General features: G+C 41.1%; 1 protein-coding gene across 1 annotated transcript; it reads right to left on the bottom strand.

Moving 5' to 3' along the window:
• Positions 1-7,874: 7,874 nt before the first annotated feature.
• LOC125967046 (mothers against decapentaplegic homolog 6) lies at positions 7,875-24,886 on the bottom strand. Its single transcript, XM_049717733.1, has 4 exons — positions 23,556-24,886; positions 22,385-22,438; positions 20,699-20,758; positions 7,875-8,795 (listed from the first exon to the last, which is right to left on the bottom strand). The coding sequence occupies exons 1-4, from the start codon at positions 24,199-24,201 to the stop codon at positions 8,185-8,187; spliced, it is 1,371 nt and encodes a 456-aa protein (XP_049573690.1). The 5' UTR covers positions 24,202-24,886; the 3' UTR covers positions 7,875-8,184.
• Between the last annotated feature and the right edge of the window lie 604 nt (positions 24,887-25,490).

Genomic DNA, 25,490 nt, shown 5'->3' with positions numbered 1-25,490 from the left:
TAGTTGCCCGTGGGCTCTGTCTGCTGATGTGGGTGGACCAAACACAAACACGTGAGTCATAACGCAGGTAAGTCATCACCACGCTTCGCATACCCCGACTTGAGTGGTGACTCACGTGAAACAACACTGCTTGAGATAACCTCTTTTCCTGACTGTGACTACTCTGAAATGGAAGCTTAACCTGGGACACCATCACTATGACCTCACTCACGAATGACCAAAAATGACTGTTGCGTAATGCCTCGTGAGAGCAAATTTCCTGTTGGTAGCATACCTGCTTAATCTTGTTGATATCAGACCGGATATTAAATTGAAGTCATCCAGTTGAAGATGTAAACGGAAACAGGCATGGAGGTCTGTGTCACATGTGAGACATCATTTCATATCATTTGACACATGCACATGCTGAGGTCGACTGGGGTGCTGGTGACTCACTTGGGATTTCCAAATCAGGTCAACATTGCAGTATTTTGCAATAATCATGTGCAGATGTGTGTGATCAAGTCTGGATGATAATTCAATCGATGACAGGGCTCATAACAAACACAGATCACGTTTCATGCTGTCAGCATCTGAGGAGCCGAGGAAATTCAGCAAAATACAACCTTTGTTTGTTTTGTTTTTATCCTTAATATTCAGATATTACAAATCATACAAAGTTTCCTGTTTGTCTTGAGACAGTCCTTGCATAAAACCATTTGCAGATGAAATTGAGGAAGCAAAATAAACACAAGGAGAAAAAAAAGACATTTGGAAAGGAGTGAGAATAAGCATAGCTTATTAGCTCTCACACCTTTATCCAAAAATAATTTATATGCATACAAAAAATTCTAACTTTTGAAATGTGCAAATTTCTTTTATGTACTTTTTTAACAAAAGTTATGAGACTCAATTTCAGTGAATAAATACTTGTTTTCAAATATACACATATTCATTGTATCATTGCAATATCAAACTATTGTAATTTACACCGTGATTCCTACCTCTTTATTTGCTTATGATTACGCATGTCACATGTGTGTTCCGAACTCCAAACTCAAGTTTGCTTCCTCGTGAAAAGCATGCATTACACTACACTCAAGTGGAGAAATTGCAATACTGCAAGCCATGTAAACATTCGTGAAGCTGCTGGACATTATTTTGGTTGTATTTTTGGTCATGCTTACCTTGCACACCAGTCTGCTTGCATCAAGTCCTGAAAGTGCGATGACATATGCATAGGAAATTGTACACTTGTTCGCAGACCATTGTTCGGCAGTGTGGCGGAAACAATTTATTATTCTTGCACGCTGTTGTCACACCCCTCCTTGACATTATGCAAATAATGTCCTTGGGCAGCTGCTGCACTTGAACTAAGAGTGGAAGGTGGCCGGAAATGAAGAATCATGATGATCTTTCATGTAGAACAGTCATTGAAATAAACCCTAAACAAAATAACGATTATTGTAACGTTCTTCTAAATGTCTTAAAATAAATTTCAAAGGATACACTTACTGACTTTTTCAATCATGTACAAAGGCTATTTTCTTTCCCATGGTTCCACTTGTTTTTAATGATTATGTAATTAACTAACTTCTATTGTGGTTTGGACTGTACTGTCTCCAAAAACATATTACCCGTGCTTAATTGCCCTAAACAACTGCAAGTAGACTAATCAGTTTGCATCTGTTCCATAATATTTCCTCATTTAACTGTAACTATAATGTTTCTGCAAAACAGAAAGCCTTCCACTCATTTCTAGAAGGGCGAGTTCTTTTCGTCTATAGAGGGCAGCAGGAATCCACAATTGGAAAGTAGAGTGTAATTTAGTATTTGTATTTGAACATACAAATCAATTGCACTCAACCTTTCCCAGGAAAGGCGTCATTTAAATAAAATCTTAGTTTTTACTCAAGCATTCTACCTCCAGGCCTATTTGATTTGTTCCCCCTATTGTGTTACATAAGTAATTTGACATGTTAATGAATTTATCATCATGTGGTTTACTGTGTAAACTAATAAACCATTTAACACTCTTCGAGCATTAAACTATCACAATACCTGATATTTTACTCATGACAGAAACGTCAGACAAATATATTAGAATATAAAATACTGTTGAACTGCAAGGCATGCAATGACTGCATTTATCATCAGATCATTACGCTCGCATTTCCAGGCATTTTTCATCTCTGCTTGGCTGATAAATTCATACAAAAATTCCATGAGTAAATGCCAACACGTGGTAACATTGTGTACACTAGTTCATCGAATAAAAATTATTATAAGATTTATATAATAAACCATCCTTTGTATAGATATCCATGCTAGTTGTTAAAGAATACATTGTACCTCTTTGGCTGTATCTAACTAATGTTGTGGCCGCCTGGTGAGAGTGTATACTTCAAATACCGTATTTAAAACATGATGTTCTCCTTTGGAACGAGTTTTGCAAAAATGAATACTGATCTTAAACCTGAAAATCGTGAATCAATTTCAAATGTGGAATAACATCGGTGAGGAAGAACAAAGAGACATGAAGAAATAAAAAGTGATAAAGAAGGCACTGTAAGTGATTCAAGCAGTTCGGGTATATTACATTGGCTTTTTCTACATGGAAATATTTAGCTAGCAGGCTTGTTTGTCCAAAAGGATTCATCTCTGATTATATATGGGTGGTGTTTTATTGGAAGACAGCAAAACGGCAAGTCGTAAAGTAAGACTCAATGAAAAAAAAATGTGTTATGTTGTCAGATGAGGAGATGATGCTGACATATAACCAAAGCAACACGCAGAGGTTATTCTCAAAATGACCCAAAGAGAATCCAAATCAGCTCATTTCATCTGTAGAACCAAGTGTGGGTGGAGACTGCTCAAGTCTCTCTACCAACAGTAGGAAACCTGAGCTGGGTCGGTGCTGCGATGGAATTTATTGCACTGGCATCTGCTGCAGCCAAAACCTCATTCTGGAAGTTTGGAAAGCACAGCGGAGTGACAGCATTTCCTGCATCCATTTAGAGTCCCACAATATGGAAAACATTTAAACTTCCCAAGAAGAAAAATCATCCGTCCTTTCGTTGCATGTCCTGTTTAATGCAAGTCTGCGAAGGCAACCTTTTATCTGTCAACAATAACAAATTGAAAACCAAACCGAGATTGGGTTTTGTACTTGATTTCATGGTTAGAGATGATTATAAGATAAATTACAATTGTTTGTTTCCATTAAAGTCTTGCCAATTTGTCTTAAAGTATGCACATCAGCTTTTATCATTCTGGTTTGAAGAAAAGCACAAATTGTGGTCCAAAATATTCTTTGGCAAAAGCAAATATGATTAGTGCGGATACAGGGGAGTGGATTTATGTTGTGGTCCAGTGTTGTCTTGACATTCAGGGAAATAGCTCACCCCTGTAATTTCACAATGTTCAAATGTACTTTGTGATCTAATGAAACCACATTGTCTTTCTTTATATTTCACAAACGATTGTAATTTGTTGCTGACGCTGTACGTCCTCCAAAATGTACAGTAAGCCCTTGAGCTAGAATCAGTGTCTGCATTTTTCTTATTTGTTCATGTAATTTAGCTTTTAATTACGCTCATACATTTTTCCATTCTGTGTCCATTCAAAATTGGTTCTTATCCAGCGAATATTGGATTTGTCATGCCATGTAAGGTCCAAGTATTCTTCGACACATGGCAGAGCTAATCCGATGTGCCTTCATTGTTGGACCGCTCTGAAAAGCGCAGGTAGAAGATTTCTAAACCTTCTAAAGGGGTTAAAAAGGGACTTGAGGAGTGTCTTGTCTGTTCTTCAAAAGACCAGCAGCTCCAGGCAGTATACTGGTCGGTCATGGCTGAAAGAGAAGAAGGCTGTCTCGAGCAACACCCCCCTTCCTGTGTCTCTGTCTCCATATAATTACACTATAGCTGACAGACGTAGTTCTTAAAATTACAAAACAAAGACAGGCTGGAAAATAAACAGTACCTCGGCCACTCATCGGAAGGGTGAGCATGCACTTTTAATGTGGCAGCCTTTGATGGTTAGTGGAGGTGCGGAACCATTTTTTACAATTGAAACCATAAAGATCGCAATCATGTTCTTTTTTTATTCTTCTAGGGTGATTTCATGCTTTTAATTGCGCTTATAAAGCTCACGCTGAAGTCATACGCTTTGAAAATGGATCAAGTGTCTCACTCTTTTTGAAATTTAAATGTTATTCTGAGTGAGGTACATATAAATCTCAGATTGTTATTGAGCTCAGAGAAAAGTTGTCCTTTCAGCAGATTCTTCAGAAAATTGTCTCCTGGTTTCAAAGTCGATACAAGAGACTGAAAAGAAGCTCCAACATTTAACTCACATGAATCAAACTCACGGCCCGGGGGCCAGATACGGCCCGCCACATCATTTTATGTGGCCCGGAAAGACAAATTATGCATCAACTTCCTGTGTCAATACTAAATTGTCTTCACTTTCAAAATATACAGATATTTTGTTACCATTCATCTTTTTAAATATTTGAACAATTTTACTGGTCTCTGATTTCCAAACTAGTTATTAATTTGTTGTGTAGCCTATACTGAGGCATTCGTACATTTATTTGGGTTGACAGTTACCATGGCCCTCCGAATAAAACTGTGACTATAATGTGACCCATGATAAAAATGAGTTTGACACTCCTGTTGTTATTTTTAAGTCAGTACTGCCTTTTTTTTTTTCAGTTTTTGTAATGATTAGAAAATTTGTGTTGCTCAACTTTTAATTTTAATTAGTTGTGAAGAGATTCAATTCTTTTTGTGAATTTTGAAAAACAATGTGCTTAAATTTGGACTTTTATGTGATGTAATCGGAGGCTCCCTGAACCCCTTTGCTAAATGTGCAGTCAATAATAATAACAATTTAAAATGTCATGTGGTGTTTAGCCAATGCATCACCAAAACCACAACACGGTCATACACTTTAGGAATGATATTTAAAATTCCAATGTATTAAACGTATTGCAGACTTGTAAATACCCAGTATAAATCTTGCTGGCCAGCAAAAACAAAATGCCTCTCATTGCCCATCTTGCATTCATTACTAGAGTGACAACATCATAGTGTGGACAGGAAAAAAAAAAAAACGAGTTCTTGCCAAGCTGAATCGCACGTACGAGGTACTGATGGACTGTTTTCATCCTCTGACAGGGTGCAGCAAGACCACCATGTTGTGGTGATTTATATTTTCCATGACACCAATGAAGGACAATATTGAAGACATGACCTGTGGTGACAAAGAAGAAAAAAGACATTGTATATTAAAGGGGTGAGGCAAAATAAAAGTCAAAAAAGAGATATATGTGAAACACGGAATGCTTTGTACACTTCCCTGAATCCTTCTATTGTATTCTAACCACTAACTGTAACCCTTGAGAAGACACTTGCCTGAAATATGCTTAGGAATGTTTTGGAAGAGGGCTTATATTTGGTTATTGTGGGCGTTTATGAAAGCTATTATTACAATATATATACTGTAAGATGTCATATATAAACGGGAGTTTAAAATAACCCCCATGAAGTAGTCGAGAGTTTGAGCGTAGTGTATTGTGAGTCTATTTTTCAGACGGAGAGCTGTGACTAACTTGCGGAACCTTCCTAACGCTTTGACTAAAACTTAATCACAGGTTGGAGCAAGACGTCTGCTGAGTGTCTCCAGAAAGTCTCATTATTAGAGCTTTCCATTGGTTTTGCTTGCTCTTTTATTTCTTCCTTTTTATGTACTGTAAATAATTGTATTGTTGGGAGACGCAAATGCCAAATTTTCACCCACCAAAATCAATCTAAGCCCAAGTGCCCTTCTGCGGTTTGTTGTGTAATCACTCAGTTATGTGATTTATTTTTTTAACACGGGAACTCTGATGCCTTTTTTTTCTGCTTTCCATTTCTGCTGCTTCTATTTAATACCATGGACATAGATTGGCCTGATTATGATTCATACTGATGTAATGATTTTTAAAAAGGTTTTGAAACTTGTCTCAGCAGTCAGCATTGTGTGATGTGTTGACGTTGTGACAGTGTTAGTAGGGGTAAGAGTTGTCATATGCAGAAGTGGACTTTTAAAGCATCAAACAACCATAGGATCTGCACATTGTGGCTGATCTGATTCAGTGAAAAACAAAAATCAATGTTATTTTGTTACTGAGGTCAGTCCAGGCATGTTGTGTTGATAGGCAGCCAATGAGTCCCAATTGTCTAAAAAAAAAAAAAAGCCTTTTAAATTTAACATATATCACTGGACTTTACCAATGTGACTTGTAATAAAAATAAAGTCATTATTAAAAAAAGCTCTTAATTTTGTGAGGTAAAATGGCTTCACCCCAAAAGGGTATTTTTACAGTACAGTGTGTCTTTAAATTATTATTTTTTAACTATGAAAGATTTAGAGATATGAAAAGCTATTTAATTCAAATGTGTTATACATAGAAGGAGAGTTGAGCTACAAGATGGCTCCTGGAAAATCATGTGGCCACTTTCAGCCTCTCTCTCTGTGTGTGTGTGTGTGTGTGTGTGTGTGTGTGTGTCTCTCTCTCTCGCTCTCTCTCTCTCTCTCTCTCTCTCTCTCTCTCTCTCTCTCTCTCTCTCTCTCTCTCTCTCTCTCTCTCTATATATATATATATATATATATATATATATATATATATATATATATATATATGTGTATATATATATATATATATATATATGTGTATATACATATATAAGGGGCGGTGTGTAGGGGCTCCCTCTAGTGGCCCACAAATGAATCACTGGCCCAGCAGAGTTCTGTTGTATTTACCTTTTAAGTTCAATGCATTTGCATTTATCTTTAAGATTACAGCCATTGTATTCTTTTGTTCAAACAAGGTGTGCAGGTTTTACCTTAAAAAACTTTTCCGACAGTTTTGGCAGCAACCTCCGACTTCGTCTTAATCTTTAAGATTATTAAGATTATTTCGAAATTTTTATTTAGGTACAAATTTGATTTACCCTCTATGTGTGTTACATTTGAATTGCATCGTTGCATAATTATGACTTGATGTAAGTGCAATTTGAAGGTTTTCACATAAAATTTTGATGTTTCTGCTGGAAAATTGATCTGGGTCTTCATTCCAATTGTCAGCCCACACAAATTTTTCCTTTCTGGCTCTTTTCAAATACCCACTCATGTTTCTTTGGACACTTTTTCGATCGGCTAGTAGTACTTGGTAGCATTATATACAAATGTACAAATTATTTCACTGCCAATTGGTGCTTTACAACCATATTAAATTATTATTTAAAGATTTGTATTTGTACATAAACTTTAATAGCATAGGCAGCACAATAAAACAGTGCAAAAATTATCTATATAAATTTACAATCTATAAATTATAACCCACCCCCTTGAAAAAAAAAAAAAGTGGTTACCATGGTCCGACCATTACGGCAAATTCCCTATGCTGTCCCAAAGACTAAATGCAAGTTTGTACAATTTGCTTGATTCTGAAATCCTAAAATCAATCATTCCCAAAAATTGAAACCCCTATAAAGATGAGATATTACCTTTTTTTATTTTGTACACTACCTGTCTTACAGTTGTGAAGTTGATGGTTTGAATTTGGCTGCGGCCTTGCTGTGTGGATTTTGCATGTTCTGTCCATGCTTGCTCCTGATGGTACAGTTTTCCCCCTCATTCGCAAAGCATGCAAGAGAATTTTGAACTGGCACAAATGTGAGTGTGAATGTTCTCCCGCAATTGACTGGTGACCACTCATGAGTGTGCCCAGACATCACAAGAAACCAAATACTATTGGAAACGAATGAAGGATTTTGGAAGTTCAATATGGCAGTAAAGTGACCTTTCGGTGTAATGATTCCTCAAGCACTGGAAACTGCTGAATATTTAATTTAATACAAATGTTTTATTGACACGTGTAAGGCGTACTTTGAAATAGTGAAATCATGACAACATAAACTGAGTATCTTTATATTTGCAAAATGACACTGAGAAACTCTGTAATGCATATATGAAGACTGAAAAGTGCATAATCTTGTTCCTTTTTGTTTTGTCCATACACACGTGACACTATACATAAATAGTTGCATTGTAAAATGACAAAATGAAATATTTACATGATAATAGATTTTATACAATATATAATAAGCTTTATATTAAATCTTGGTGGATTACAACTGTGATCCAGGCTGGGTGCTATCTGTGAGTGTTAAGTAACACCTCGAGCCAGCACGGACAGGAAGTGATGAACTGTCTGGAGTAGCAGGGGCCCCATCCTTTAGCAAAACTAATACGAACACTGTGGGGGTCCCAGGGCCCCTCCTGGCTTTCAGGCTTCACGCCATGCTCGGCCATCCAGTTGGAGCTCTCATAGTCAAACATCTTGAGGGAGAAGCCCGGCATCAGCCTCTTTACGCTCAATCCTCGAGCGCTAAGGTCCAGAGTGGGCGAGTGGACGAACACTGGGTGCTGGCTGCGGTTGTACACCCACACGCCATCCGGCTCACGGCTCAGCACGATGCCATGGCCAATTTTACTGCGGATCTGTTGGACGCTGCTGCTGTTCCCTCCGTGGCCGGGGTAAGCCGGAAGTCCAGATGTGCCTCGGTTGTCGTGACGACTGTGGTTGGAGTGGAGTTGGCTGAGGCATAGGCCCGTGCCCTGAGGTAGGTCATAGAAGATGCTGAGCGAGGCTTCGTAAGCTGGGTAAAGGCGGCCCACACGCGTGCGCTGTTCCCAGTAGGCAACACTGCACCAGTGAGAACGATGTCCGCTGGTGGTTGACGAGCCCAGGGAGCTACCGGTTACTGAAGGTGAGAAAAAAAGAGGAATAATCTGTATGTGTAGTTTACAACTGTCAATACAGACACAATATTCTTTAAAAATGTTCATCATAATTTGCGGCGGCGGGGTGAGGATCCAAGACACTTGATTGGACGTATGAGAAGAATTTCTGAGCAATCAAATATATTGGCACCATGAATGGTAATATTTGGCGATCATTTCTTTGGTCTGAACTTTGACGATTAACAACTAGTCAGAGCTATCAGAAGGCTATACTGTATTTACTATGTTTTTTCAAAGAGGAGGGTCAATGGTCGGCTTCCTCCAGGGAAATCCTCCAACATCCCCCCTTCTCATCACTCCTTCACATCCTGCATTGGAGTGAAGGTGCAGGGCGGCAAAGACGAGAGGGGTGGGAAGCATTCAGCTCTCTGTCAACCTTGTGCAAGGCGGTGAACCCTTGACCCCCCCACCCCCAAGCCCTCATGCTATCAGCTCACATTAACTCCCTCGTAGAGTGATGCCATTATTTTTCTCCAGAGACTCCACTGACACAGAGGATTTAAAGACCCATGTGCCCATGGCCCCATTCCTGTCATATTCCGCAGGCGCACCCCCTTTTCTACCATCAGAAAACTAGCCCCTTTTTAAATTAACAAGCTGCATTTGGGTGAAACATATCAAGATTAGGTGTGCTGTGTATGCAGCGGCCATTTTAATTGAGGGGGGGCGTATTTATTTGGCAGGGAGGAGGAGGGCTTTGTAGGAAGAGATAAAAGTCTGCTTGTCTGTGCAAAATACAAGCGCACACTACATGATGAGATAGCACGTCGCACATGCACGCGAAAATTGGCCTTAGTGGTTCAAACATAAACTATTACCCCGCACGCATACACACTCTCACATACACACAAGCACATACACACAAAATTGCACATTTCATTTGAGCCCCACGTGTATCATTAGTGAATTCCAGGCTGGCAACTCCTGCGGTCTGGAGGTTTTACATCTCTCCAATCACACACGCACACAAACACACTCGCGCACACACACACACACACACACACACACACACACACACACACACACACACACACACACACACACACACACACACACACACACGCACGCACCTGTAATAAGGCAACACAAACATGTATGCGGAAACACAGCTAGACTTTATGAGCTCACGAGCATTTTTCCCCACAGTACACCAGGAGGAAGGCCGCAAATTTCAGTTCAAATGTCTTAACAAATCGACAGGAAGAACACTGGGAAGACCTCTGCAGAACCAGAAGCTCTTTGGCGAGCCACGGGTTATGTTAGGTCAAGTCAAGTCAACTTTACCAAGTCGTGCATTCTCTAGAATAAGGCTTGGTTTTATCATTGTGCTGGTAGCCTCAAAAATACTTTTTATTGCTTGGAACATGCATGCACCCATACATTTCCAACCCTATAAAATATCCCCACAGAAAGCTATGAAACTTATCATTAGCCCTGTGTATTATGTATTAGGTATAAATGATTCACAAAATTGGCTGGAGAATAAACCAAGTCTCAATAATAGATCAATTTTCTTTTTAAAAATGGTACAATTATTTTCTATTTTCAATTTTGCGGACCACCTGCAATACCGCCAGGGACCACTAGAAAGCCGCGGACCACCAGTTGACTATCCCTGATCTAAAACATACAAATGCCATTTAGGCCCTAATTTTTTCATGTCAATGAGTCTCCAAAAACATTTTAGTCTGAATATGTGACAAGGTCATTTGTGAGAGTGGACATTGGTTCTGTGTAGGCAAGTGGCCTAGCCAAAACAGCAAATGTCAGACCACAAGCTAGATAGCATTGCTCCACTATGGCATAAAGCCAAGGGGCATTACATCAATTTAAACCCACACATGCAGACAAAAGGAATTTCAGGCATGGTTTTGGATAAAAACCTGGAGGACAAGTAGTGGGCGTGAATGCGTGGTGTTTCCTGACAAATTGACAGTGCCACCCACTGGCCTGGCATGCGTATGACATCAGCTGTTTTTCTAAATGGACTTCTCAAAAACACAAAGAAAAATCACGTCGCGTGAGTTGTCCATTAACCTGCAGTCGTTGAAAACAACACTTTTCATTTGCCTGTTGTCGAGCTCTACAAATCAACAGCAGCAAATAAGTGAAGAAATCAGTTTAACGTGTAGTGAGACACCACTTCTCACCATCCTAGTGTTTAAAAGAAGAGTCTTGACTTTCAGCAATCTAAAGTTAAAAGCCATTTAAAAAGTTGTAGTGTAGTATATTGTGAAGTGAGCTTCTTTGGCAGAGTTTTGCACTCTCAATAATTCATTTACCAGTTGTTTCTTAAAGGGGAGGGGGCAGGGGTTCTTTGACCTCATCACTTTACAAGACTGATCTAGTTAATGTCTTATTCTTGTCTCTTGTCTTATGACAAGGATTTATGTCGATAAAGCCTTACAAATATGTCATTGTGGAATAAAGCAAAAATGGGACTTGGAACCAAAACACAGAGGTGCAATTACTATATTTAAAATAATACCAACGGCTCCACTTATTCTGTGACGTCAGAAACAAAACACAGACAAGATTAATCACGAATGCGTGGCGTGGTATGTCATGTTGAATGTTTCTGGCACGGACGGTTCTTAGTGTCATCGGGCTCAGCTTGGCTCCTATCCAACTCAAGGTATAATGTGCCAGTGTGAGAGCAAAGCAGCAGGGAGGAGCTTGGAGGAAACCGAGTTCTTCAATGGAATTTTTTAAAGACGGGTTAAAATGGGAGGTTATCAGTGTGTTTATGTTTGGGGCGACTAAGTGTGTGCCTGGGAGATTGTGCGTGCCTATACGCATTTTCTGGATGCGAGGGAGGGCTGGCTGCAATTACTGCGTCCTGCAAGCATTTAAGCCAGCCAACCTTAAACAGCCCTGTTTACCAATTAGATAAGTAACCTTTGTTGTTTCATTTCAAAAGCACTGTCTCTTAGTGCCAATCTCACTGTAAAACATTCTCCTTCGTACAAGAGTGTTTTAACATACATTTTTTTATTAGCTTCTTCTCTCGACCTGGAGATTGTCACATACCTGCGGAATGTGTTACATGGTCACTGCATTCTACGTGATCATTTTGTTATAGCGCCAGTATTTACAGAATGTTTTCATGTCTGGCCAGACAGTATAAAGAAAGACAATATCAAGCTACAGATAACTATCTTTCGATTTGGAGATAACAAAATCAGTTTTACCACCACATGTAATCAGCATATTATTCCTGCTTTTTATGCTTAAGTTGCAACTTAAAGGAACATTTCATTTCACAATTTAACAGTTTGAGGTGTTTTTATAACATGTCTGTGAGATACTTGATCAAAATAGCTTTGAAGAAAGTTTTTGGGGGTCTGGCCCTGTTCATGCAAGGGAACCAGCGGGTCTGGTTTTCATTACTGGAGCCTGAACTTTGCTGCTTGAGAGGGTTCGAGGGCTGCCAGTCGTCATCTCACCAGCAAGTGTATGCCTAACAGTGTGTGTGTGTGTGTGTGTGTGTGCAAGCTGGTATGTGATCTCCTCTTTGGCAATGCTGGCAGGACTGGCTCTGGTGCGGCTGGCTGCTTGCTTCTACTTGCAAATAGATCCTCAAGTGTGAGAAAAAGTGAGCGCCTGTAAAGATAACATGAGGTTTTTAACTCCTGTGACTTGCTAGCGAACACTCCAGAGTGTATTCTGCCTTGGAGGCGGGTTCGAACAAATGTTGGTAATTTCGCAGCCATGCGCAAGCCGGCACATTTTATAGGGCCGTTTGCGCTACTGTGGGTGTAAACACAGCCAACTACATCACTGCCAATCAAAGGGGATCTTCTCATTCCCTATAATTCGGCATGCTCACATCTCACTTGGAGAACAACTCTCTGGGGAACAGGATCACAGCGATCTGTGAGTGACGAGAACATCGGTGTGGCAGCAGACAACGTAAATGGCCGCCATCAATAAATATGACTTAAATATGGCCGCGGACCTTATGTACAGTATGTGCCCTGCCCTATAGCTGCAAACTGCCTATTGCACCAAAAATTACAATAATAATAATAATAATAATAATTTAAAAAAAATAGGTGATCAGCGTCAAATTGTAATTTTAGGTTGAGTGACTTATTGAGATTTTTCTTTCCAGGCAAGACAATGAATGTTACACTATATGGATATGAAAACTGAATTACTGTCTCTTTTTAATTCACACATTTCCAGGTCACAGCAAGGGAGGCTTCCTGTTGCCAACCTCAACCTGCAGGGGAGCAGGAATACAGCAAGGAGAAACTGGGGAAGTCAAAGGGTGTAAAAAAACCTCAGTGAAAAAGGGAACTGGAAAATGAAAGAGAGAGAGAACCTGCCAAGCATAACTAGCATCCATGGAAAAAATGAAGAGAGAAAGACTGTGAGAAAAAGAGGGAGTGAGGGAGACCCTTGTCTTTCATCCACTGCCAAGGATTAGATTCCCCTCCAGTTATTAGACTCTTCCACTGTGTTGAAAGAACTGGGTGGTTTTAGGCAGGGTGGGGGTGGGGGCACAGGGGAAAAAAGGTCTCAACGACTGACTACTGTCAGCATGTTTTCTTTCAGAAGCCTTGAATTCCCTGAAAATCAGTGATCAACAGGAAATTCAGAGAAGCGCAATCCTGGCAACGAATGCTACTTTCTGTGTTTGGGACAACAAAAATCAAGCAGCGACTTTGAATCTAGCACGCCACAAATCCGGCTGGCGTCTTGACTATCTCTGCCATCAGAGGACTGTTATCGCCAGACATTGGCTTCACAGTCCACCACAATGAGGCTGTTGCTCACAAACACGCACACTGCTCCCTCCGTTTCGATGCTGCAGTGTGAAAATCCCATGCTTCTAGTTTAACAATATTAATATTCCATTCTTCCACAGCTTCCCGAATTCTTAGAATCTGAGAATGCCAGTAGAATTCCACAGATGTGTGACTCCAGCAGAATTCTTCCAGAGGAAAAGAGAAAGTGACCAGTTTCCTGCATTTCTCCGTGTCGAGCCAGGGAATTCTTCAGGTATGACATACGTCATTTATCCTGCTTGACTGGACGTCTAAACATTATATCATCCACCAAGAAGCTTTGCCTTGGCACAATATGTATGCTGGACCGAGTTACTGAGCCTTTACAGGGAATTCATTCAAGTACCTTGAAAAAGTTGTTGCGGTACATTACACATTGCATGACAATTACAGCAATTTTCCTGACTTATTTCAAACCACTCTATTTATTTGTTTAGTGTCAAAAAGTTGCTTATCACTCATCATTGGTACATTCGTCCTGCATGGGCAAGTGTACCATTAGCTTTGTGGATTATCTTGGGTCATTTCTATTATGTATACATAATAATTGGTGGGAGAGGCATGGAGGCCTCAACCTTTTCATCAAGTCCGAGTAGGCTCTGTGTGGTGTATCTCTGCGTGGAGATGCATTAGACCCGATGGTGGTTATTTCACCAAAGAGCAGGGAGCGGTATATCTGCAAAAGGGAGGGTCGCGCCGCTGTGGGAGTGGTCACAGTCGACTTCAGGCATGGCCAATCAAAGTAGCTCCTTTGATTCTTTTTAAATGCGACACACTAGTCGCACGATAGTCTCCACATGGTAGAAGTGCATCTGGGTTGTGAAATGGACACCGTCCTCAATCATTTGAGTACCCAATGTGAGGATTTCAAAACATAAAACAATGGCTCAAAGGGTTTGATGCCCACTGTTATATTCATGACCAAAATATGTTGTTTGACCAGCTATCTAGCCTGTGCTGGAGTTATGTAGATATGGTCTGAGCAGGCCTAAGGTTTCAATAAACTTTCTGCCACCAAATTGTCACTTTGCCAAATGCATAGTCCAAACACTTTGAGTCCCTTTGATTTAAAGTTAACAAAGGATCATCATATTGAAAAACATTAACATAATGAGTGACACAAATTCAGCGTTATAATGAATGTTGCGGTAATCTGTATGATCTAAGCATATCAGTCAAGCTCTCGGTTAATCTTGTTGGATTTTCCGTAACAAACAGAGTTAGCGCAGTCCCAGTTCATGTGGTATACAGCACTTAAAAATCCTGCATGTGGTCGCATGTCTGAGGAAAACTCTCTGATGTAGCCTTGTAACCATAAATTCATATAGGGACATAAATCTGATGATGAATAAACTTGTCTAATTATGTTTTTATTCGAATGGGAATACGTTCAAGCAGCAAGTTAAAGAGTAAAAAAAGGGGGGGGGGGGGGCCTTATAGTTGACATGCGCCCTTCCAACACATTCCTGGACAAGCCCTCTTCCTCGACACTTCCTCCCCCGCTCAGCCAGTCGTGGAGGTCAAGTTGACAAGTGTCTCATTGAGTCTCACGTGGGCCAACTATATGGCCTTCACTCTTCAGAACGTAATTACACAAATTAGTCATGGAACACATCCACTTGTTCCACTATGAGGAAGAAATTTCGACGAATGGTTAATTAGGGGGCATTATCAAAGTATGAAATTCCAGCAGCAGAATATAATGTTTGCACAGTAAATTTATATAGACTGTGTGAGCTTTACATGGTAAGTAAAATAACTGTGTATCATTTTTTAAAAGCTTTGGGCCTTTCTGATGCAATGATATTCATATCAAAACGAAAGCATGTTGTAATCCCAAATCCAAATTCGGGATATTAGACTCAACGTACTCAAGATCGTGTCTCTTCTGTGGCCTGTGAGATGACTCCGTGATGAAAACGTAAATATTGCTGACTCACACAAAAAGCCACCACAGCTTGTGAAAACAAGGTGAGTGTTGCTTTTCCAAGATAAACACATTTTCAGTCATTCGGCATTGCATTCACAGTCACAGCGCAGGCTACGCTGTCCTACATTTCATCAAGTCAGAGCCTTTCAACATCTGCAAAGAATCTTTAAGTTCGGCGGCATGGCAGGATTCCATTAAAAGCCAAATTGCGAGTTGGCAGAAACTCTAAGGGAACAAAGGAAAGCCACAGCCAGTCCTGTAATTTAAACCTTATTTTAAACCGTGAAGATCTGACAACATAGACTAAGGCAGCGCATTGGAAAGACACAGAGAATGACAAGACAGCCAAAACTCAATCGAATTACATACGCGTGTTCAGTAAACACGAAAGCCAAGAGAAAACATAAAGCTGACAGAAACGCTGATGAGCAAGTAGTAAAACTGGAGGAAAACAGATAGCCTACCAATGCGTGACTCGGTGTCTTTAGAGGCTTGTGGTGAAAAAGGGCCGTGATGGAAAATATTTGAGGAAATGGCAAACGGTTAATGGGCCAACCCTTGATGTAGAATTCCATAGCCTAATAGGTCTCAGCCAGGCATGAGAGTTCAAATCGTGAGCGTGCCAGCAAACAGCCCACTAAGACAACCCGTCCGGACTTGGGCAGACATACTGGTCACAGCACACTTTGGATGTCTACTGTTTGCACTATTTTTACTTTGAGCCTCATAATATCTCGGGAATTGATTCTTCCTGGATTTTGCTCTGGAATCTAATTTAATATTCATTGTCTGACGTGAACTTGAGAAGAACAGAGCCCCAACAGAACGTTGACCGATGCTTGTCATACAGCGTCGACGAACGTGGAACATTTTTATCCCGCAAGACCACTTCAACAACGTTCTCTTGAAACTGTCTCCCAAACTTCCAAGAATGTCGGCTCCTCTGTGTGTCTTAACTATTAGCGGTGATATGTTCAAACATGTATCAGATGTCACTCTCCAGAGTCATTCAGACCCCACCGGCCCCCTCTCCCGCCTCTTTTGCACCGAGACCCTACTCCCCCTCACCTTCCCAACATTCCTGGGCTGTGCCCCATCAGTCAAAGAGCCAATTCATGGGGTTAATGCTGCAGTGAGTGCAGACAGGGCTTAGAGACGTGATTGTTTGGCTGATACCTTGCTCAACTTACAAAAAAAAAAAATATGATGGGGGTGGCAGAGAGTTCGCTCCACCAGCCCCCTTATTTGTCGCTCCAGAACTGTTATTCCTTGTGTTTTGGTTGGGACAGCACATGGATAGCGGAACTTGTCTCTGTGCCGACGATACAAAGGCAACCTGTCATTTATTGTTGTTCAAGAAAATACGCTCATCTCATTTAGATGCCTTCAGCATTTGTTTTTGTGTTCATTAGTACATTTTTATCATTTGATTGGCCCGATTCACGGGGGAAGCAGAGCCCGGCTCACTTGGCGAATATAGCAAGTGTACCAGGTTATAAGTTTTGTTTGGCTCCGAGAGTCGGGTTTAACCCTAACCCTAAATTCTGGGAGTTTCCGGAACGGCTGGTCTATTTCTGGCTCAGTCGGACCCTCGCTACCTCCACCCCACGCCTACCCTTGCCCCTGTTGCCGATTACATTTCATTTTTAATATAATTACACTGGTCAACAGTACATTTTAATCAGACATGGCTTTGTGTGCCTGAATGTATTTTTTATGCTGATGTATGCAGGTATACATGATTTATGTTTATTAAATGTATTTACTTTTTTTCTATATCAACACTTTTTTTAGATCTTTAAATGTTTTTGTTTTATATTACATTTTTTACATTTATATTTTTTAATTTTGACCTTTAAAAGCTTGCACAATACAGATTTTACTACCATGCGTTGTAATTTGTAGCTCTAACATTTCAGAAAAAAAATCCATCAGTTGCTAATCATAAATTATTAAAATCGACTAAACCATACGTATACTAATTTATACACATGCATTCAATGATGAAAGGCAACAACCAACTTTCGTTCAACTCGTGTGGTCATGTGCGTGAGTGCATCTGTGTTTGTCCTGATGGAACCCCTATTTGAGCACACTGAAATGATCTTATCAGCAAGTCATGGCAGAAATTCCTCTGTGTCACAAACACACACACACACACGCACATGCACACGAGCACACACTCACAGACAATAAGAGTTGAATGCTAAAAATTGACAATATCACATGAGGAACCAAAATCTACTGAAGTTTCCTTTTTCGAGCTGCGCCGTGTGCTGTAGTTTAAAGGGAGTATTAAGTGATTGAATGATAAAAGAGGCGAGGTCAAAGGTATGTATGGACCACACCCGCACATACGCACTTGCTGCTTTTTACTTCTAAACCTCAAGCAAATAGCAGCTTTAACGAAGAAGCCAAAGCGCATTTGTTATGTAGAAAACATCACAGGCTAGTTAGTGAAAGACTCATAATAGTTTCAAAGGAGACAGTAAATGTTTCATAATCCGGCCTCTTCATCGACAACATGTTCACCTTGTGGTGAACAAACCACCTGTGTCGCCACTGGAACATCTCAACAAAGTCTGAGATGAGAACAATGTGCAGATCTGTTTGTTTCTTGTGTGTACTGCATAAAAGTTCCAGCGCTGGGCTCCAGTCGCAGCGTTAGTGCAGTGGGTGCGGTGTGGGGGGCAGGAGAGCTGAGACCACACACATGCGTGCTCTCGCACAAACACGACACGGAGCATGTCTGTAAGGAAATTAAGCGCTGCTTCATGTCGCCCAGCACAATCAGTGCTGCCTCCTGTTGCGGTTCACAGTATCCAAATGGCCACCTCAAGTGGAATCCCTCGCAAGCTTTTCATCAAAAACTATGTTTTTGTTTGTGTAATTCAGATCAGACTTTGTTAACACCTTAGAATCCAAATTATAAAATGGTGTGGAGTAAAATGAAGAAAAGAATCATGATTTTTATGATCAGTTTGAAATCTGCATGTTGACGTTTTTAGACTTCCTAAAGAGCCAGACAAACCATTGATTATATTCTTTCACTTCCGGTAGATGTAAGACATCTAAACATTAACATAGTTCAAACAATCAATAAATAAAACCCTGATTGCTGCAAAAGACTTGCACAAAGTCTTTAAGTACTCATAGTGAGGGATGATGATTTACTAAAAGCGGCCTTCAAAATTCAAAACATGTCTAACAAGAATAATAGAGTCCGGGCCTACAACAAGGCCAATCCTAATTTGGAACATCAACTCATCACAAATATTCCTGACTAACTCCAAATGAGAAAATTAGCATTCAATGTTCTCTTTTTTACACCTATTCAAATCCTAATACCATTGATTCGTGACTGTACCTAATGCATAACAACAATTACTATGGTTGACCATTGAAAACATAATTTCGGTCAAAAAGCTTCACCACAACTCATTGCGTAATAACCAGAACCCAAACCAGAAAACGATTTGGGTAATCATTTATATTAATAATTTAGGCAAGCTGTGGTATAAAAGTTCCATTGGGCATGTATTGAATGCGTCATCGTTATTGCAATAGATACATCTGAGTCATTTGTGATCCTTGGAGGAACCAGATTTGTAGTTGAGCTGAGAAAGTCGAGGCGATCTTGCTATGTACGTAGAACATTTGGCAGATCCCACTTTTGTACTTTATTATGACACTATTAGACATATCTGGTCTAAAATCCCATAAAAGCCACGAGCTATGCGTGGGGTGGGCTGGGGGGGTGTCAAATTGTCAGGCGGCCTCCAACACTCATGACAACAAGGCAAGACAGTGACGAGTACATCAGCTGTACATCGGACATGTCTGGGATGCCGCGACGACACCGCACGGGCTTCTTTGGTGCCCGTTCATCTTTCAGCACCTTCCACAACGTTGTCCAGACAGGCGTGATCGAGTGGGTTTGTGGCCATTTTTTTTTTTTTTTTTTAATACTACGTGGACCTCTCTGGCCGACCCCAGCACTTAAACAAATAAAGCTCTAGTTTCATCATCTAGAGGGGGCTGTTTCCTGGCCAAGCGCAACCCTAAACTGCCCCTTTCCACATATACACACACAAATTCTACACCTAAGCCAGATCACAACCGCCAGGCTCCCCCGCCCCCAAAATACAAGTCTCTTTCCACTGCTCAATTGCCGAGAGGAATGAAGGGATTTGAGGGAAGAAAGAGGGGGATGGGCGCTTGGAGAGGCAAAGGGGATTGGGTGTATGCGTGGAGATCTTATTGCAACTTCATCCCAGTGAAATATTTGGCTGTGGTGGAGAGGAAAAGAGAGATGGGGAAAGGGGGAGTGGAAGGCTACTTTTGCAGCATCAGGGCAGTGAGAGACCCCAAACAAAGTCCCCCATGCTTCACTGACAATAGACGCTTTATGCTGCAGGCTTTGGGGTTATCTTAACAGCCTTCGAAAATAGGAAGGAAGGCACGACATTGCAACAGCGCAGCAACTTATCAATCTATGCAGATGTTCTGAAAGAGGGGTGGCGGGGTCATTTCAACATACGCACACAAATACGCACAACTACATTCATACAATTTTGTTTGCTTGAGAGGTATACACCATTACAATTTCACAGCCATGTACCACAGGAATGTATGGAGGACAAAAGTGCCAAAATTAAGTCGATCAATAAATACACCATAAAATGTTGAACTAAAATATCATTATTTAATTTAATGTTTAATGTCTTAATTAAATCCGAAATTAAATGATAATAAATGAATACACCATTAAATAATACAAAAGAATCATAAAACACTGCACGGACCATGAAAATTTTATTGAAATAATCATTATAATTACCTATTGTTGGAAATTGTGTTGATTACTTCAATAACACATTGATTCATTGAATTCCATATTTAAGGAATAAAAGAAACATTTGATTAATAGAACATCTAATTCAATATTTAATGCTGTATTTATTTTTTGTTTGATTTGTACAATTCTGTATTTAATTTATAAATGAAACATTTAATTAATGACATTTTTTATTAAATATTTCATAGTGTATACATTTATTTAATTTTAGCACTTTGGTTCTCCATAGGAGTGGGAAAAACTCGAATATTTGCAATTAAAAAATACTGCAATGTACTCTACCTGTATAGTCGGTCAGTCTGATGGGAGAGGGCGGAGTTTCAGTGTAAGACAATACAGAGTCTGGAAAATGTTGAAAAAAGGAAAGCATATTACACACTTGGATTAAAGTTTCCCCTTTTCCCATCAATTTCATATTAAACAAATACAGCAAAGCCCTAATTTTACATGGTTCGATTCTACACGACTTTCTACCTAAGGCAGTTTGGTCATGGCCCCCATTTTTTTTTTCGTCGTAAATACATTTTACTACTAACCTTAAAACATTTGGAACACAACACGCGACTACTACAGAGACAGCAATCGGTAAGGACTGTTTGATCTTTATGACTTTGAGACATCGTAGCTTTCGCAAGGAAGCAAGCTGTAAAGCAAAAAGGCATTATGGGCTATTTTAAACATGGAAATCAAGAATGACTTTTGGGATTACTTTAAAGTCATGAACGTGTGCAATGATTTCAGGTAATGTAAGAACGTAACATTACACGTCACAGTTTATGGACGCTCTCTGTTTCAGAGATCGAAAATTTCATTTTCATTTCAAATAACGATTCTTATTTACACGCATTATAGTTCTTTTGCTATTGTTCGGTTTTGCTGCAATAATACGATGTCTATTCGTTTTCTTCTATCCATCCATCCATCCATTTTCTGAACCGCTTAGTCCCCACGGGGGTCGCGGGCGTGCTGGAGCCTATCCCAGCCGTCATCGGGCAGTAGGCGGGGGACACCCTGAACCGGTTGCCAGCCAATCGCAGGGCACACAGAGACAAACAACCCTTCGCACTCGCACTCACACCTAGGGACAATTTGGAGTGATCAATTGGCCTACCAAGCATGTTTTTGGGATGTGGGAGGAAACCGGAGTGCCCGGAGAAAACCCACGCGGGCTCGGGGAGAACATGCAAACTCCGCACAGGGAGGGCCGGAGGTGGAATCGAACCCGCACCTTCCTAACTGTGAGGCGGACGTGCTACCCAGTGCGCCACCGAGCCGCCCTCGTTTTCTTCTAATTTTTGATAATTATATTGTATTCATTTTCACCTAGAATAATGATGTTACTCCCCAACCATAAACATCTTATCTTAGTGTCATTAGTATCTTAGTACGTATTCCCCTACTGCAATTACCCGATACACTCGTATGCATGGCTCTGATTTTTTTTCCTCTTCCAAGACTTTCTATCTAAATTTTGGGGGGGGATTCCCAAAGTCTGTATAAAATTGAGGCTTAGCTGGTGACATTCCTTTGGTATGGTAAACAAAATATAGTGGAACATTAAACACTCCTTTTGACACCATAAATTATTTATGATGGTGACAGCCTTTTTGAATTTCCATGTGTTCATTCCAAACGTTTTTATCGAACTTTGAACTAATATGAATCTTTTGGTTAACAACCAGACGAGAAATTACGTTGTTTGTTTTTCTTAAACCATCCATCTGTTTTCTATGGCCTACTGCTTTCACAGGTCAGTAGTTAGTACCCAGACTGTAGTTTGGTATCCTTTCTAAACACCCAGTGGAAACATGTGATTAAGCATCAGATTCATTTTTAGATAGACTTTATTTTTCAACATGTAATTTTACATCCAAGCCATGATGTCAACCACAGAAGAAAACGTGTCAGCCTGCAAGATGACGATGCCTGTCATTTACTGCTTTGTCGTGTGTCTGCTGCCAAACTCACCCAGTGGCTTGTGTTCATCCGAATGGGACACCGAGTATGGAGGAGGAGGTGACTCTGGAACAAAACACACACGGCAACGTTTAGAAAGTTTTAACTGATCACCTATAACAGTGTTTCTTTCGTGGAGCAGTCAGTGTTGCTCATGTATATTACTAAAATGATGATTCCCGCCATACCAAACAGCACAACTCTTGTGTTCAGGCTCTGTCCCTTCAACACGTACACAGTGAAATGAAGCGCGCTGCCCCTTTAAGAGCGCAGGCAGTAATTGCCGAGTCCTCTGTCAGATACCCAGCGAGTCAGTCTGGCGCCAGCTCTATGCAAACTGTATATTATCGGCACTCCTTCACCTAAATAACAAGAAGAGGACCTCCTTGTCAGAAGGAGACAGAGGGGGGGTCAGAACCCCGTTGCAATTTGAGAGCAGCCTTCAATCGGATGCTGTTGCAAGCAAGTTTTCTGGAGCAAATTTAAAAGGTCTGTAAGAGTTGTGTTTGAATGTCTGGCAGGAATAAAAGAGCTTAACCAATAATTCAGCAAACTATTATTGTTGACTTCTGATTTTAAAACTAATAAGGCATCAATTTGTTGTGTATATGTAATACGTAATAATGATAGACGATTAAACATTTATTTGGTTTCACCATCATAACGACCCAATAAGGGAAGCCATAACTACAACGAAAATGAGTTTGACACTCAAACGGGTTTCCATGCTTATGTGACTTCCGATGTCAAACTCTACTCTCATTGAGTGCATGCGTCATGGCTAGCCGTGTGGCTGGCTTCAAGGTTCACCAAATGGGCTCCCAAATGGGCTCTTCACACACTCTCTCACACACACACACACACACACACACACACACTTCCCCGAGGTATTTGGTGGTTTCATATCGGACGGATGGTTGGACGGATGGACGGATGGATGGATGGATGGATGGATGGATGGATGGATGGATGGATGGATGGATGGATGGATGGATGGATGGATGGATGGATGGATGGATGGATGGATGGATGGATGGATGGATGGATGGGTGAGTGAGTGGATGGGTGAGTGGATGAATGGATGACAGACAGACAGACAGACAGACAGACAGACAGACAGACAGACAGACAGACAGACAGACAGACAGACAGACAGACAGACAGACAGACAGAGGCTATTCACCTGGCCCACATAATCGACTGTAGTGGTAAGGGTTGCAGCACACCTTTCCACCATCCCCCCCTTGGAAACTTTGGCAGTGGTGCAGAACTTTGAGCGGGGACGAGAGCGCCAGGTCGCTCCATCGGTACATCCGACCCAGGAGGTACTGAGGCGAGACGTGATGAGCCCCTAACCGAAACTTTGTGCTGGGGACCATGACGCACTCACTTGGCACCCCTCCTTTGGACTCCACAGCCTTCAGTAACAGGTCCAGACTTTGCTCCGGAAGTCTTTTGAGAAAAGCGTAGGCAATATTCACGATGTTACACTCGCAGGGGGCCCTGTTGTCTTTAGGGGGGCCTGAGTGGGGGCCCCGAGGTCTGCTATCCCACTCCCCAAACAAACAACACGTCACTGTCGCGTCCGCCTCCTGTTGACTGCGAGAGCTTGTGCGTCCCCGATCGTCGTCAGCCTGCTCCCCTTCCTCCCTGTCCCCAGCTTCGCCCGCGGGGTCCTCCCCGGCGCGTGTCACCGGCCCCTGTTCTTTTCTGGGCAGCCCGGAGCCACATGGACATCCTCCTTCAGCTCGGCCGCTTCCATCGCTCTGGGTGAGCGCACGGCTTCTCCACAGTCGCCGTACAAGCCCGGAGCGTCTCGGCCTGAACATACGACAACCTAGACCGTCCCGGATGCGTCGCGTCGGTCTCGTCCGGCTCTCGGAGGGTCCCACATGGGTTTATTTAGACTAGGCGACCGGGACGTGCGGATGGTGCACAGTGCGCCCAACAAGCGCAGCCAGGGGTGGCCGTCCCCGGGCTCACACGCAACATTTGGGAAAGAAAGCGTTCACTTCGACATCACAGCTCCACGTGAAGCACGCACACCACACACGTTGAAGATCTTGCGTCGAAACTCTATGGAACCTCAACTCATTCAACTCCACATCCCACGCACAGTCCTCGAACCATAGTTCCAAGAGCACTATCACTATCATCTGACAGTGTGGCGTTCGTGTCACACCTCCAGTGTTTCTTTTTCTTCGGCACCACAACAGCATCTAAAAAGCAACATGTGCAGGATTACATCCAAGCGCCTGCCAGGAGTTTGCCTCCTCCTTTGGAAATTCCGACATCCACATAAAAGAAAACTTCCACTCCGACGTAAATCCCAAATCGACAGAAATCCCTTTATAATCCTGCTACAAAATCCGGAGATAAAGCACCACACTGGAGCTCTTTTTCAATGATAGCTTCCGTTCTTTGAAACTGAGTTGGAATCGTTCCTCTCCAGTCCCCCTGCAAGCAAGTCCTCCACAGGCACATACACGCGCACTCAAACATGCGCAGGCATTGGAATGACGCGACATCAAAACGGCCATTGGAAGGAGAGTCTAATTCCGCATGTATTTTCAGAATAAAAGACAACCGCCAAGTCGCCCCGCGCAAAATTTGATTTTGGGCCCTTAGATCTGTCAGTTATATTTATTATTAATCATGAATTTTACGACGTACCGTTGCAGTATAATGTACATTTAATATTTATATTTAATAATAGTGATAATAACAGCACTACTGCTGCTAGTAGTACTACTACAAATAATAATATAATAATAATAATAATAATAATAATAATAATAATAATAATAATAATAATAATAATAATAATAATAATAATAAAATGGTGGTGGGGAGGACTATCAAGAGCTGCCTGGTGTTGTGTTAATTGACATTCTAAATGTGCAAGAGCAACAACAAAAATTTCTTGGACCAGAGGTAGTGAAACGACAAATTTTGCTAACAAAGAAAAATGTGAATAATTAGATCTTAAACTATGTAACAATGTACAAACGTTTTTGTAATAAAAATTAAATGAACAACCTCTAAGAAAAACATTTGACTTTATGGGCCTAGGACAAGTCTGACGCAAAGCAATTTCTAATTGTGCAAATTGATGGAG

Source organism: Syngnathus scovelli, chromosome 4 (assembly GCF_024217435.2).
Source record: "Syngnathus scovelli strain Florida chromosome 4, RoL_Ssco_1.2, whole genome shotgun sequence".
Taxonomy (NCBI): domain Eukaryota; kingdom Metazoa; phylum Chordata; class Actinopteri; order Syngnathiformes; family Syngnathidae; genus Syngnathus; species Syngnathus scovelli.
Note: the sequence above shows the minus strand (reverse complement) of the source record. Positions and strands in the feature narration are given on the sequence as shown.